Here is a 15598-nt window from a genome sequence, read left to right on the forward strand (position 1 = left end):
AAAAAAAAAAAAAAAAAAAAGAAATTATGCTTTTCAGTCTCTTCTGGGCTCCTAAAGTGCCTGGCAATTCCATGATTTCCTGGTTTGCTCTTCCCCTCACCCTTTGCTCTTCAGGAGCTTTACTGAAAAATTCCTCAACCCTCCTGAAACTGTGGGCTGTCCCACTCCTGCAGATAACTTCAACACTTCACAGAGAAGAGAGAAGTCTTAAGATGGGAACCCCTGCTTCAACAGCCTGCCCCCAAGCTGGAGTCTCATTACATGGCTGTCACTTGGGTATTTGAGGATGGAACAAACGGACCCTACCCAGCCTAGTTTTCTCAGTGACACTGCTCTACTATTCTGCTGTGCCCTTCTCCCAAACCATCAGCCCTTTCTCCTGTACTTCCATTAGCACTGTGCATTCTCAAGCCTCTCCCATCCAGAAACACCACCCTAGGACCTCCAATCTTCCTAGAGCAATTGCCCTCTTCTCTTTTCCCCCAAACTTCCTTAAAGAGTTGTCTACAGACCCTTTTCTCCACTTCTTCATGTTCCATCCATACCAATTTACCACCATCTGGCTTCACCACTCCTGAGATCATTCTCATGAAATGTCAATAACAGCTTCCCTTCCTGTTATTAAATCAGAAGGACACGTTTCCGTCCTCATTTCTTCTAATCTTTCTGTGGCACAAGACATCACTGACTACTCCCCTTCCATGCTCCATTTTCTTTCCTTAATTTTTTTTTTTTTTTAGAGACGGAGTCTCGCTCTGTCGCCCAGGCTGGAGTGCAGTGGCACAATCTCGGCTCACTGCAAGCTCCGCCTCCCGGGTTTACGCCATTCTCCTGCCTCAGCCTCCCGAGTAGCTGGGACTACAGGCGCCCGCCACCTTGCCCGGCTAGTTTTTTGTATTTTTTTTTTTAGTAGAGACGGGGTTTCACCGTGTTAGCCAGGATGGTCTCGATCTCCTGACCTCGTGATCCGCCCGTCTCGGCCTCCCAAAGTGCTGGGAATACAGGCTTAAGCCACCGCGCCCGGCCTCTTTCCTTAATTTTTAAGCCACGAATTTCTCTTGGCTCTTTGAGATTTCTAAACAATTGACATTGTTTCTTCTCATTTTCTTTTCATGGGCAGCCCTCTTCTGTCTATATTTAAACTCTATATTTCCACATACTCAATCCCAGGACTATATTTCTCCATAGTCAATTTATTCTCTTCTGTCTCATTATAATCCTATTGGCCAAAGTTATATTAATAAATACCCATCACTTTGCAGGTCATTAGAGCTTCCTTGACTCCAGAGCTCTCTCCTGAGCACCAGACTCATGGTTGATTGACTCCACGAACATCTCAAATTCAACATATCCAAAACAAAATTCATCTTCCATCCCGTACCTACTTCTCTCTCTGCATTTATTTTCTTCATTTACTCCCTCACAAACGTCCCTGCATAATCCATGTGGATCCTCTTTCTCCTGGCTTGGGCTGTGCACATGCTTTCTTCTTGGATCACTCCTCTATAGTGTTAATCCCATTCTCCCTGAGTCTTTGGATTCTCAACTTAAATTTCAATTCCTCTGGGAAACCTTGCCCAACTTTCTAAATCCAGGTTAGGTACCTTTCCCATAAGCTACCACAAAACCATTCATTATCACATTTATGTCACTTTATTATGAGTGCCTGCTTACTTGTATGTAACACCCAATAAGCTATGAGTTCTGGAAAGGAAAGAACCACAGCTGTCGAATCTCCAGCACCCAGCTATATCTGGCATAAAGGTACTACATAAATACGTGTGGACTGAGTAAACAAATGAACAGAGAATGTGAAAATGAGATAACTCTGTAAGACGTTCCACTCTTAAATGTGGTACCTAGCTATACAGGGCATTACAATATTATAATCTAAGGTATGCATTTTAATGAAAAACTGGCTAGAATAGCATATTGTGTTAGAAAACAAATGCATTTAAAATTTTTTTTCTTTTGATAATGTTGCCATCAAACAAATGCATTTTAAAATCATGTTTAAGGAAGTTTTTGGAGTAAATACTTAAACTCACTTCTGTTCTTAGAATACCCTTTTGGAACTTCTACTTTTTTACCTTAATTATTGGGACTAAACCATACACCAACAATACTAATTTGGGTTTTTATCCAATAAGAATATAAATTAATATTTGTAAAGGTCTTAATATTTGAATGGAAGAATGGTAAATACATTTAAAGTATATGCAAATAAACACAATATGATGCGAAATAAATTTTTTGTTTTTTTTTTTTTTTTTTTTGGGTTTTTTTTTTTTTTTTTTTGAGACAGTCTCGCTCTGTTGCCCAGGCTGGAGTGCAGTGGCACAATCTCGGCTCACTGCAACCTCTGCCTCCTGGGTTCATGCAATTCTCCTGCCCCAGCCTCCCGAGTAGCTGGGATTACAGGCGTGCACCACCACACCCAGCTAATTTTTGTATTTTTAGTAGAGATGGGGTTTTGCCACGTTGGACAGGCTGGTTTTGAACTCCTGGCCTCAGGCAATCCACCCTCCTCAGCCTCCCAAAGTGCCGTGATTGCTGGCATGAGCTGCTGCACCTGGCCAAAATAAATTCTAATTAATAGTGCTATGTATGTCCCAAGAAGAGGAAGAAAGATAAACTTAGAAAATAAGACTTTACAGATGGGAAGAAAACATATCTAGAACTACAAGAAGTAAATGTGTTTAAGAAACAAACCTTCCATATCAAAATCTGCTGCAACCTCTGCATCTTCACCAAGCAGGGTAGAGCTTGTTGACGATGGCAACGCAATGCTAATTTTCTCTAAACTCATTTCTTCTTCCAAATGTTTGATCCAGTCTGGACTTTTTAAAGCAATAGTTATAGTCCGATTCAATAACTAGTGGAGTAAAAGAGATATAAAATAAAGATTAACATGAAAGTTAACTATTTTGGAATAAAGAGGCTGACTTCGTTAAACTATGCAATGGTATAGACAGTTAATTTAGTTAGACAATTCAGCATAGTTCTTTCACATATACTAAATTTTAAACTAGTTTAAAAGTAAACATTTGTTTACTCGGTTCTCCCTTTAAATGCCTGCGGTGATAAAGATCTTTTCTAGGCTGCCCAGAGATGCAAGTTTCCTTTGCTATAACCACTATGTTTTCCTGGCCAGACGTAAATTCACCAACAACTTTGCTACATAACTTTACACTTTCTTTATTTTGATTCAAGCAATTGTTCCCACATGAAACAACTACAAAAGAGACAGCAGAAAATCTTTAAAATGCATTTCCTGTTCCTGTTCATTTGGTCTTTCCTAACTTGGCATACGGTCCTGAGAGCTGCTATACTGTCAGCTGCTAAATGCTAACCTATACTTTTAGCATTTCAAATGTCAGAAGAATATTAAGAGAACTGAACATCATTTTAAATCTTCAACAAAAATTAATCATTCTAAAAACACAATGAGTTCTACCTGTGAAACTGGCACTCTGCCTTCTCTATAAATTTGGGTGACTTTTAGACTAAAGTATAATCTAAGACAACCAAGACATTATAATCAAGTTATAGCACATCGTGTCAATGTATTTAAAAAATACTCTCAAAAAAACTTGCTGATAACAGCAAGACTCTTTGGTCAAGGATAAACGTGCACTAGAAAGGAGTTCTCATTTAAAACCCATATCCTTATAACAAACTTGCTTTCTAAATTTAATCTCTCTCCCACATAGTTTCAATTTCCTTTGTTTGAAGAGTTTCTTAATGTGAACACGATGTGAATATTTTTGGTATTTGCAAATGAACTGTGTAGCTGTGAGCAATATGCTGTGCTGACAGTTGGCACCTTTGTGGGTACAGATCTTCCTTGGCTCAAAGTGTTACTGATATTGGAATTCCTTGAAGGCATAATAACGGAGGGGTTGAAAGTTGCTGAACTGAGTGGTACAGCTGTGTTTATTAGTAATTTAGCATCCACACTGAACTTTAAAGTCAAAATCCTAGAATTCATAATCCTTTACTTGCTAAGTAGATATAAATACTAAAATCAATCCAATTTCAGAACTTAACATGCTTTACAAGTCATATATTACTTTTTAAAGTCAACAAAATTCTTTTATATTCATCAAAAAATACTAACAAGCATTCTTAAATACCTATCACCATAATGGTCAATTAAGATATAATTCCTTAGGAATATCCCCTTGATAGAGACCAGGGCCAAATGAAAAGGAAGAAATTTAGAAGGCAAAAAAAAAATACTCAAAAAGATATATAGAGGTTCACTGGAATATTGCTTTTAATAATTAAGAATAGGAAATAATCTAGATGTCTATAAATAGGAGTTTGGTTTAATAAATGTACATATTTATTCACATAATGAAATTAATGAAGCCATTAAAAATGACATATTTGTTTAACATGTCCCTGACACAGTCACAAGAGGTAGTAAGAAAACAGCTTTATAATATGGTCTCAATTTGCGTTTGCATATATGCATATCCCATTTGTGTTAATGTGTCTGTGTGTATAAAATCCCATTTGTATTTATATATGTATATTTTAACATGAAGATTAAGAAAAATTACTTCAGAATGGTAAGATTATGTGAGTGGTCTTATTTTTAATTCTTTTCCGTATTTCCTGATACATTATTTTACATGAGTATACTAGTATTACATTTAGGAAAACGAAACTCTACAAAACCTATTTTGAAAGCAATCCACACAAAGAATTTTTTTTTTTTTTTTTTTGAGACAGAGTCTCGTTCTGTTGCCCAGGCTGGAGTGCACCGGTGCAATCTCAGCTCACTGCAACCTCCACCATCCAGGTTCAAGTGATTCTCCTGCCTCAGTCTCCCAAGCAACTGGGATTACAGGCACCCACCACAACGCCTGGCTACTTCTTGTATTTTTAGAAGAGACGGGGTTTTGCCATGTTGGCCAGGCTGGTCTCACACTCCTGAACTCAGGTGATCCGCCTGTCTTGGCCTCCCCAAGTGCTGGGATTACAGGCATGAGCCACCGCGCCCAGCCTAATACACATAAAGAAGTTTTTTTCTTCGGCCGGGCGCGGTGGCTCACGCTGGTAATCCCAGCACTTTGGGAGGCCAAGGAGGGAGGATCACAAGGTCAGGAGATGGAGACCATCCTGGCTAACACGGTGAAATCCCGTCTACTAAAANAGAAGAGACGGGGTTTTGCCATGTTGGCCAGGCTGGTCTCACACTCCTGAACTCAGGTGATCCGCCTGTCTTGGCCTCCCCAAGTGCTGGGATTACAGGCATGAGCCACCGCGCCCAGCCTAATACACATAAAGAAGTTTTTTTCTTCGGCCGGGCGCGGTGGCTCACGCTGGTAATCCCAGCACTTTGGGAGGCCAAGGAGGGAGGATCACAAGGTCAGGAGATGGAGACCATCCTGGCTAACACGGTGAAATCCCGTCTACTAAAAATACAAAAAATTAGCCGGGCGTGGTGGCGGCACCTGTAGTCCCAGCTACTCGGGAGGCTGAGGCAGGAGAACGGCGTGAACCCGGGAGGTGGAGCTTGTAGTGAGCTGAGATTGCGCCACTGCAGTCCAGGCTGGGCGACAGAAACTCTGTCTCAAAAAAAAAAAAAAAAAGGAATTTTTTTTCTCCAAAGAAGTTGATGTGACAGAAGAGGAAGCTCAGGACAGTGCTCATGGAGTAGGTCAGTGCTGCAGGAATCAGGCCTAGAGTACAGTCCATCCTGTGCACTGACCATATACTTAGAAATTTAGGATTTGAGTCTAAAAGAGTTCAGAATAAAATGACGGATGCAGCACTTCAGAGAGGTAAAACTGTTCCAGGCCAACAATGTAAGTTTCTGTCATCAATGACTTTTCAAATCACAGGTTAGGAATATTTCCATTTGTTAAAAATTTCTGAAATACTTCAATGGGATGGATTTGTTATCTCTGGAAATTAATTTAGTTATGTTTGAAGAAGATAACTAGGTAAGCCAAGCCAATGAAACAAATTCCTAGGAATAATGAGCACCTCCCTCCCTTGTTTTCTGGTAAATAATGCATTTTCTTCACTTGATAGAACCTTTTTCTACTATACAGATGAGCCAGACTACCCCCAATTAAAATTTTAAAACTTTTGCATCATAAAATGTAATAAATCAAATTAGGTGCTAAACATGTTTCCTTCTTAGTCTATACCAACAGTTAATATCTCTGGGGAGAGACCTAAATAAGCCTAGGCTAGTCAGAAATCCAGTTTAAATAAAAAACATTAAATAACTCCTCGAACATACCATAAGGTCTTTTCCCCTCCCATTTAAATAATTTTGCTGCATGTCTATAAAAATATCGTATCATGTTCAGGCATTTAATTTCAGAATGGTTTAGAATCAACAAATGCTACCTTACCTCTTTACCATTTAGGCTCAGAACATTCAAGGCAGAGCTTCCCTCCAAAAATGTAACCCACATTTTATCTTCTACAAATCTTTAAGGAAGAGAAAACCAATAAAAAACCATAATTAATATCATAGACATAACAAGCTCAGTGACGACTCCCACGATTACCGATTATTAACAAGGGCCCGCAGAGGCCAGGAAGTAAAAAGTAGAGGGAGTGCAGGTAGGGCTAGTGGTGTAGAGGGAGTGCAGTAGAAGTAAAAAGTAGAGGGAGTGCAGGCAGAGGCCAGGAAGTAAAAAGTAGAGGGAGTGCAGGTAGGCACTCTTCCCCTAAAAACACTCCAATTTCTTTCAAATACTGTTAATGGAAGTCACGAGAAATGGGTCTGTGCACCTCCATTTATGATCACTGCTAATCCAGTCCCATCCAATCCTCTATTTCACTGACAAGGCAAAAAGAGAAAGATGTTAAGTGACTTGTTCAAAGTGACTCTACAAGGAGAATAAGTTACAGGGCTGGGATCCAAGTCTCCTGACCCCACAACCCTGTACTATGTATTTTCACTGTCTCAGTGACTTCCCTGAAGAAAATTTCCTATGACCAAAAAAGATGAGAGTTGTCAGTGAAAGAAAACAAAACCAGACTGGCCCCAAGAAGCCTTAGGTTGTGCTTCTTGTCTTTCATCACTGAAAAACATTTACTCTTTTGGGATTTCAATGGTCTTTGATAGGATTCCAAGTTTTCACTTTTGAAATAAAACTCTCAAGAGGAAAATAAATAAATAAAAGGACAGAACAAGTTCTGAAGAGGGTCACGGGTATGTAATTAAGTTATTGTTCAAAAAAGAACAAATTATGTTATCAATCTTATTACAGAAATAATTTGGCAAGTTGAACCACAAGTTCAGAAATCTTTACAGATTTTTCCACAATGAGAGAGGGGAAAACATGTACACACACACACACACACACACACACACACACAATCACTTTCCCCCTAGTCCCCTGCTTAAACTAGGATTCCAAAGTATGAATTATGAATATTAAGAGGAAAAGGCCAAAAACAAAAGTGTGCACAAGTACTTCACCCTGGTTAAAATCAAGGGCCGGGAGGGACTGGAACAGATTTCTACAATCCCGCAAATATGACCCAGGAAACTGATTCAATTTCTTTGGCATAAAGCTATATTGCAGGATGCTATTCTTTGAAATACACAGGGAGACCATTCTTACCTAACTACATGAAGGTATCTTTTTCAGATTGTTGACAATGGAGAATATCCCTCCTCCAAAGGTTATAATCACCACGGTAAGCATACATTTATGCTGCACCAGTCCCCTAAAACCCCAAACATTATTTATTCTTTGATAGGTACCAACACTTTTGTGGTCCTGGGTTAGGGCTAATATCTTTGTCCTTATTCTCAATCAGCAATGTGCTCCTTACACATTTCTAACTTTAACAAGGGATTCTGGTTCTTATATCTATTGATTTATGTAAGTTCTTTTGGAAGCTGTATTTTCTTCCTGCTTTCACCCACTACGGTAAAAGCTTCTAGACTTTTCCTTCAATTAATGTAAGCATCTATATGTATTTAAATTTATCCCATACACATTTCCAGGGAACCTCTTATTTAAAAATAAAGGGGTTTACAGAGTTTACTCACTCCTTAATGGCTTAGTCTAGACTAAAAGGTAATAACCAGTTTCTTCTCACTGCTTATAGAGATCCTCTCTTGTTGACTTTCAGTGTCTGCTTTTTCTCTTCCAACTTAAGTCATCTTGGGGTTTAACAACCAGAATATTCCAGGTTGGAGACACCTCATGGTTTTATAATGTTAGGTTAATGCCTTAGTTTCTTACCAATACTTTTCCTAATGATGACAAACATTTGGGGGAAACCTTCTCGCTTCAATTTAACAAGATCTTTAGAGGTTGGGTTATAAAGACAAGTCCCTTTCCTGTATCAGAGTCTTTCATCCCTTATACAGTTTGGATTCTTTGTAGCTCAGTGCAGTATTTCACATTTGCTCAGGAAGACATTTATCTGCTACTTTGCTGCCCACTCACACAGTCTACATGATGCTTCTGGTGGTTTGGCATTTCTGTACTTGGCAAAGTATACTGTCATCTGTACACTTACAGATTTCACTGTGTACTTTCTAGAACCTTAAGATTTTTTAAATGTTTTGTTGTAATTTGAAAGCTTTGGGATAGATCTTTGTCAAAAGATTTGAGCAAAGTCTAAACACAATTTCTTCTCCATTTGTTCATTTACTCTCTGAAAAGACTTGAGGAGTCTTTGATTTTCACTCTCTAGAAGCCATACCATCTTAATTCTGTGGACTACGCCCTTTAGGATCTGGGGGTGTCATTACACACATGCTGACCTTCCCTACTAGATTACAAGCAGAAGTTGTATCTTCAATTTCTCCTCTGCTCTTCTACAGCAACTAGTATAGAGATCTGCCCACCAAATATCTATAAAACATACCTAACTAAGCAAATGAATGGTATTTAAAGGGATTTAATGGTACCTCTTTCCCTATGAAATTCAAACACATGCACATATGCACATAATTCAGTCTCAAAACTGCTGTATAGTTGGAAGAGAAAGTTTTTAAAACAACAAAAGAGGCATCTGGTTCTGCAAAAGGCAGATGGCTAAGTCAATAAGGGAAACCAAGACTGGAAGGGAATGACTCCTGACTATTCATCACATCTCTGTTTGTTAGAAATTAAACATACTTAAAATTACTCAAATTTTTTTAACTGAGGCAGGTAGGGAGTCACTGTTACTTCTCCTTAAAACAAACAAACAAAAAATAGCAAACACGGCTTCATTTTGTTATAAGGTTTTGTTACATGTTCTATTGTGTAGGAATCATGAGAGTTCATATTTGAAATTGCATCTATTTTTGTTTTCAATTGTTCACATAAAGTTTCACTATTTAGCTGGATGTGGGGGCTCATGCCTGTAGTCCCAGCACTTTGTGGGGCTGAGCTGGGCAGATCGCTTATGGCCAGGGGTTTGAGACCAGCTTGGGCATCATGGTGAAACCCTGCCTCTACCAAAAAACAAAAACAAAAACAAACAAACAAACAAAAACTACAAAACTTAGCCAGGCATGGTGGTGTGCACTTGTAGATCTAGCTATTTGGGAGGCTGAGGCGGGAGAATTGCTTGAGCCCATGTGGTTGGGGCTGCAGTGAGACATGAACACATGACTGCATTCCAGCCTGGGCGACTGGGTGAGACCCTGTCTTAAAAAAAAAGTTTCATGGCCGGGTAAGGTGGCTCACGCCTGTAATCCCAGAACTTTGGGAGGCCGAGGTGGGTGGATCACGAGGTCAGGAGATCGAGACCATCCTGGCTGACATGGTGAAACCCCATCTCTACTAAAAAATACAAAAAATTAGCCGGGCGTGGTGGCGGGTGCCTGTAGTCTCAGCTACTTGGGAGGCTGAGGCAGGAGAAGGGTGTGAACCTGGGAGGCGGAGCTTGCAGTGAGCGGAGATCGCGCCATTGTACTTCAACCTAGGTGACAGAGCCAGACTTTGTCTCAAAAAAAAAAAGTTTTGCTATTCATTTAAGCTTTCTAAGTAGAGAATTCAGTTATAAAACCTATAGAATAATATCCACAGTATGATTTTCTTTAGTTTGGAAATAAAATACTCATATACTAAACACTAAATAAGGTGATATCTTTCTTTTTTAAAATTCTCTCCTTCCCCAAATAAGGTGATTTCTATATAGAAATGATTGTTTATGAATCACGAGCTACTTTTGCATAATAAACATCTTACCTTATAAGTATAACTTCACCAAAACTTGCAAACTGCTGCAGAAGCTCATCAATCAAGGCATCATCAAAAAAATTATTTTCTGGTAAAGAACTTTTGATTGAGACCAATACCGTACCATCTGGTGGACCCTGAACTGCAATTACTTCTTTATAAATGTTTTGCCTCTCTTCCGCTTCAACTTCAAATATATCTATATCAATCAGGGCAACGACAGGCCTTAAGGCATAAAGGAAGATAGATGTATTAGAAATGTTTTTAAAAGGGTGTATTTCAAACACATTTCAAACACCGTTAGAAAAACTGAGACTGCTTAAACCTATGGTCAGAAGTCTTCAGCTCAGCTCTTCCATAGTGCAGCAAAGTGCCTGGAGTCCACGTGTACAGGATTTTGCTTTCATCTTGAAAACTAGCATTTAGAAGATCTAGATCTTCAGCTGCAGTCAAAAGAAAAGAAAACACAAGAGAAGCTGTATGAGCAGGACAGATTGTGTAGAGCAAAGAGGCATTCTCCTTCCTTTCGTGAGCTTCAGTGGTTTGAGGCTGGAATGCCAGAAACACCTGGTAATAGGCAGGCAGTCTAAATACCTTTAAATTCGAAAGGCTTTTGGTAAAGTTATCTTTTTATTCTTTATTTAGTAAAAATTAAGATATGGCTTTACTTCTGAGATTACTTAAAGGACTGTGAGTAAACAGTGTTTCATAAACAAGTCAAGAGACAAGTGGCAGTCCAAAACATATGCAAATCACTAAAGTTAGTTTAGTTAAAACCCAAATTAGCATCAATTAAAATTTCACAGAAATATTTCCTTGCTTCTCTTGACATGAAATTATATGAAAATAGGCTGAAAATTAAATAAGTTATTATAAACAGATTTGAGAATATTTTTTAAAATCTAATATTTAATTTATTTATTCTATTCTAGATAATGTTTCTTGAAAAACAATGTTCTTCTCATTTGATATTATGTCATTCCCTGCTTCCTCATAAGTTTACATTAGTTCATTTAAATAAAGAAGTCCATTTCCCAACCTGATCTATCAAAAGGCCATTTCCTCCTTCTCCAAAGGACACGGTCTGTCCATGCAGGGGTGCGGCACTTTTCACTGGTGTCATAGTCGTCAGAAAACAAGTCATACTTATATGTCGGAGCAAAGGTTACCTTTCCTTCTAAAAATCCTCTAAAAATCTAAAATAAACATATACAAAATAAGTCATTCCCAAATAGCAACAAGTTCTGTTTTCATTCAGGCAGCCATCCATTAAATGTCTACTATATGCTGGCTCTTCTCAGAAGAAATCTGTATGCGTCTGACGAACACTTCTAGTTGAATGGAACAAAGCTTAGAAAAATAACCTGAGACTTGCCTTTTTCATACTGATAGGGATAGGAGGCAGCGAAATTCTGGGCAGAAGTGGGTGTGTCCCCAGCAAAGGCTCTACCCTCAAGCCAAAAAGCCTGTTACCAGAGCCCCGTGTGAGAACTTATATCCCTGTTTTCCCGCTCAAATGTTGCTTTTTTCAAAACCGCCCATGACCTGCCTTGCCCCAATCCTGTGCCCATAAAACCCCAGGCTCAGCTGGCAGAGAGAGAAGCAGCTGGATGTCAGAGAGAAGCAGCTTGTCTTCAAAGGGACAGCTTGGTAGCATAGTTTTGGAGAGGAGTCTGGCCATGTGATGGCTGGACTTCAGGGGAAGATTATTTATTGCTTTGTCCCCTTTTCAGCTCCCCTTCCCACCAAGAGCCATTTTCATTGGCAATAAAATCCCCCACATTTACCATCTTCAATTTGTTCATGCGACCTCATTCCTCCTGGACGCCACACAAGAACTCGGGTGCCATGAGTGTGGGCGCATAAGGCTGTCGCACTGACCCTCTACTAAGCTGTTAACACTTAAGCCATCTGCAGGTGGCAAAGCTAAAATGGCACTGTAACACTTCCTCTGGGGCTTCAGCAGTTGCAGGCACCCTCCCCTAGATGCTGCCTCGGGGCTAGTACAAAGTTCCCTCTTGCCGGTGCCCAAAAGCGCTCACCCCAGCTCCTGCACTCACTCACCAGAACTCCCCCTCCCACAGGGGTGGAGCGCAGCGGGTCAAGTGAACGGAGTTCGTCCCGTCAGTGTCCATGCACTCCAGTTCCCACTTGCGAAGGGGTCAGGGAAATATCCTGCTTCAATACCACTTGTTTGACATTCGATTAAACTAACTACATGAATAAGGGAATTCTGCCCAATCTTTGAGCTATATGAGACATTTGGAACTGTAAATGGGATTTTGGAAACATCTAGCCTGATATCTTATTCTCAAATGAGGTGCTGAGGCCTGAAAAGGTAACATGGTGCCCGAAGAGTTAGAATTCAGGTCTGGGGATCACCAGGCACCATACCAGATGGCCACTGATCCTTTTACCTAAAACATATATATATTTAATAAATTCTTCCCAAATTTTGTGGTCATAAGCTTTAAGAAGTGTTTCAAAAGTCAGATGACATAAACAAAAGAAAAGTCAATCACCACAAAACTTAACCCCCGCAAAAAAACAGCCCTAAAGACTGATTCTAAACTATTACCAAGGAAAAAAAAGTTTATTGTTCTATTTGAAAGTGAATCTTATAGATACATATTTTTCTTTATGGGAATTATTATAGGTTTTCTCTTTCCTATTTTTATTACTTTTAAGGGAGGACACCAACCCTCATATTGTCTTATGCCCAATTTCTGCCTCCAAAGAAAGAAGAAGTAAAAACTAAAAGGCAGAAATGGAAGCCACAGGCAGACAGCCTGGCACCACGCGCCCTGGGCCTGGTAGTTAAAAACCCCTGACCTAACTGCTTGTGTTATCTATAGATTCCAGGCACTGTATGGAAAAGCATCATGAAAATCCCTGTCTTGTTCTGTTCCGTTCATCAGTGCATGCAGCCCCGGTCACACCTGCTTGCTCAATCAGTCATGACCCTATCACGCAGACCCCCTTGGAGTTGTAAGCCCTTAAAAGGGACAGGAATTGCTCACTCGGGGAGCTTGGTTTTTGGAGACGTGAGTCCACTGACGCTCCCAGCTGAATAAAACCCTTTCCTTCTACAGCTTGGTGTCTGAGGGGTTCTTGTCTGAGGCTCGTGCTGCTCCATTTCTTGGTTCCCTGACCAGGAAGCGAGGTGATTAACGGACCAGGACGCGAGGTGATTAATGGACCAGGAAGCGAGGTGATTAACGGACGGTAGAGGCAGCCCCTTAGGTGGCTTAGACCTGCCCTGTGGAGCATCCCTGTGGGGGATTCTGGACAGCTTGAGTGACGCGGATCCTGAGAGCACTCCCGGGTAGGTAACTGCCCCAGTGGAACGCCTCACCAGAGCATCGCGTGGCAGGTCCCCATGAGTTAAAGGAAAAACTTAGTTGGCCCCAGCCCTAGGACTACCAGATTTGACAAAGCCCTTTACACTCTATGTGTCAGAAAGATAAAAAATGGCAGTTGGAGTTTTAAACCAGACTGTGTGGCTCTGGCCAAGGCCAGTGGCCTACCTTTCAAAACTAGATGGGGTTTCCAAAGGCTGGCCCCCATGTCTAAGGGCCCTGGCGGCAACGGCCCTGTGAGTACAAGAAGCAGATAAACTAACCCTTGGGCAAAACCTGAATATAAAGGCCTCCCTCCCATGCTGTGGTAACTTTGATGAATACCAAAGGACATCACTGGCTAACAAATGCTAGATTAACCAAATGCTTGCTATGTGAAAATCCACGCATAACCACCGAAGACTGTAACACCCTAAATTCCACCACCCTGCTCCCAGTATCAGAGAGCCTGGTCAAGCATAACTGTGTAGAAGTGTTGGACTCAGTTTATTCTAGCAGACCTGACCTTTTGGACCAGCCATGGGCATCAGTAGACTGGGAGTTATACATGGATGGGAGCAGCTTCATCAACCCAAGGAGAAAGATGTGCAGGATATGCGGTGGTAACTTTGAATGCTGTCACTGAAGCGAAACCATAGACACAGGGCACTTCAGTCCAGAAGGCTGAGCTCATTGCTTTAACTTGGGCTGTACAACTCAGTGAAGGTAAGACTATTAACATCTACACTGACTCTCGATACGCCTTTCGCACCGTCCAAGTGCATGGAGCATTATATAAGGAAAGGGGCCTGTTAAACTCTGGGGGAAAGGACATAAAATATCAACAAGAAATTCTACAATTATTAGAGACAGTGTGGAAACTTCAGAAGCTGGCAGTCGTGCACTGCAGGGGACACCAATGAGCCTCCACCTCAGTGGCCTTAGGAAACTCCCAAGCTGACTCAAAAACTCGAAATGCAGCATCTACCCCTTACCGTGCATCAGTAGCAGCCCCCTTACTCCCTCAAACACCTGACCTGGTACCTACCTATTCTAAGGAAGAAAAAGACTTTTTCCACACAGAAGTGGGGCAAGTAATAAAAGAAGGATGGATCAGACTGCCAGATGGGAAGGTAGCTGTGCCACAGTTGCTGACAGCCACAGTTGTACTGGCCATGCATGAAACCACTCATCTAGGTCAAGACTCACTTGAAAAGTTGTTAGGCCAGTACTTCTACATCTCACACTTGCCAGCCCTTGCCAAAGCAGTAGCACAATGGCACATTACTTGCCGACAGCACAATGCGAGGCAAGCCGCCACTGTTCCGCCCGGCATACAAGCTTATGGAGCGGCTCCTTTTGAGGATCTTCAGGTGGATTTCACAGAAATGCCGAAATGTGGAGGTAACAAGCATTTGCTGGTTCTTGTGTGTACTTACTCTGGGTGGGTGGAGGCTTATCCAACACAAACTGAAAAGGCCTACAAAGTAACCTGTGTGCTTCTCCGAGATCTTATTCCTAGGTTTGGACTGCCCTTACAAATCAGCTCACATAACGGGCCAGCGTTTGTGGCTGACTTGGTACAGAAGACAGCAAAGGCATTAGGAATCACTTGGAAGCTACATGCCGCCTACCGACCACAGAGTTCCGGAAAGGTGGAGCGAATGAATCAGACTATCAAAAATAGTTTAGGGAAAGTATGTCAGGAAACAGGATTAAAATGGATACAGGCCCTTCCTATGGTATTGTTTAAAATTAGATGCACCCCTTCTAAGAAAACAGGATACTCCCCTTATGAAATACTGTATTGGCTGGGCACGGTGGCTCACGCCTGTAATCCCAGCACTTCCGGAGGCCAAGGCAGGCGGATCATGAGGTCAGGAGATTGAGACCATCCTGGCTAACAGGGTGAAACCCCGTCTCTACTAAAAAAAATTACAAAAAACTAGCTGGGTGTGGTGGCAGGCGCCTGTAGTCCCAGCTACTTGGGAGGCTGAGGCAGGAGAATGGAGTGAACCCGGGGTGGGGGCAGAACTTGCAGTGAGCCAAGATCGTGCCACTGCACTCCAGCCTGGGCAACAGAGCAAGACTCTG

The 15598-nt window shown here is 41.2% G+C and overlaps 1 protein-coding gene across 14 annotated transcripts in view; it reads right to left on the reverse strand.

The window, feature by feature from the left end:
• SYNJ1 (synaptojanin 1) overlaps positions 1-15598 on the reverse strand; it is a 111660-nt gene that overhangs the window by 25723 nt on the left and 70339 nt on the right. For all 14 annotated transcript variants that reach the window (XM_017883903.1, XM_017883915.1, XM_017883904.1 and 11 more), the window contains 5 exons: positions 11206-11362; positions 10492-10609; positions 10176-10391; positions 6378-6456; positions 2713-2875 (listed from right to left, as the gene is read on the reverse strand). In XM_017883903.1, the coding sequence (XP_017739392.1) occupies positions 2713-2875; positions 6378-6456; positions 10176-10391; positions 10492-10609; positions 11206-11362 (733 nt within the window). The remainder of the gene's footprint in view (positions 1-2712; positions 2876-6377; positions 6457-10175; positions 10392-10491; positions 10610-11205; positions 11363-15598) is intronic.

Source organism: Rhinopithecus bieti, unplaced genomic scaffold (genome assembly GCF_001698545.2).
Source record: "Rhinopithecus bieti isolate Rb0 unplaced genomic scaffold, ASM169854v2 scaffold_13207, whole genome shotgun sequence".
Classification (NCBI taxonomy): Eukaryota; Metazoa; Chordata; class Mammalia; order Primates; family Cercopithecidae; genus Rhinopithecus; species Rhinopithecus bieti.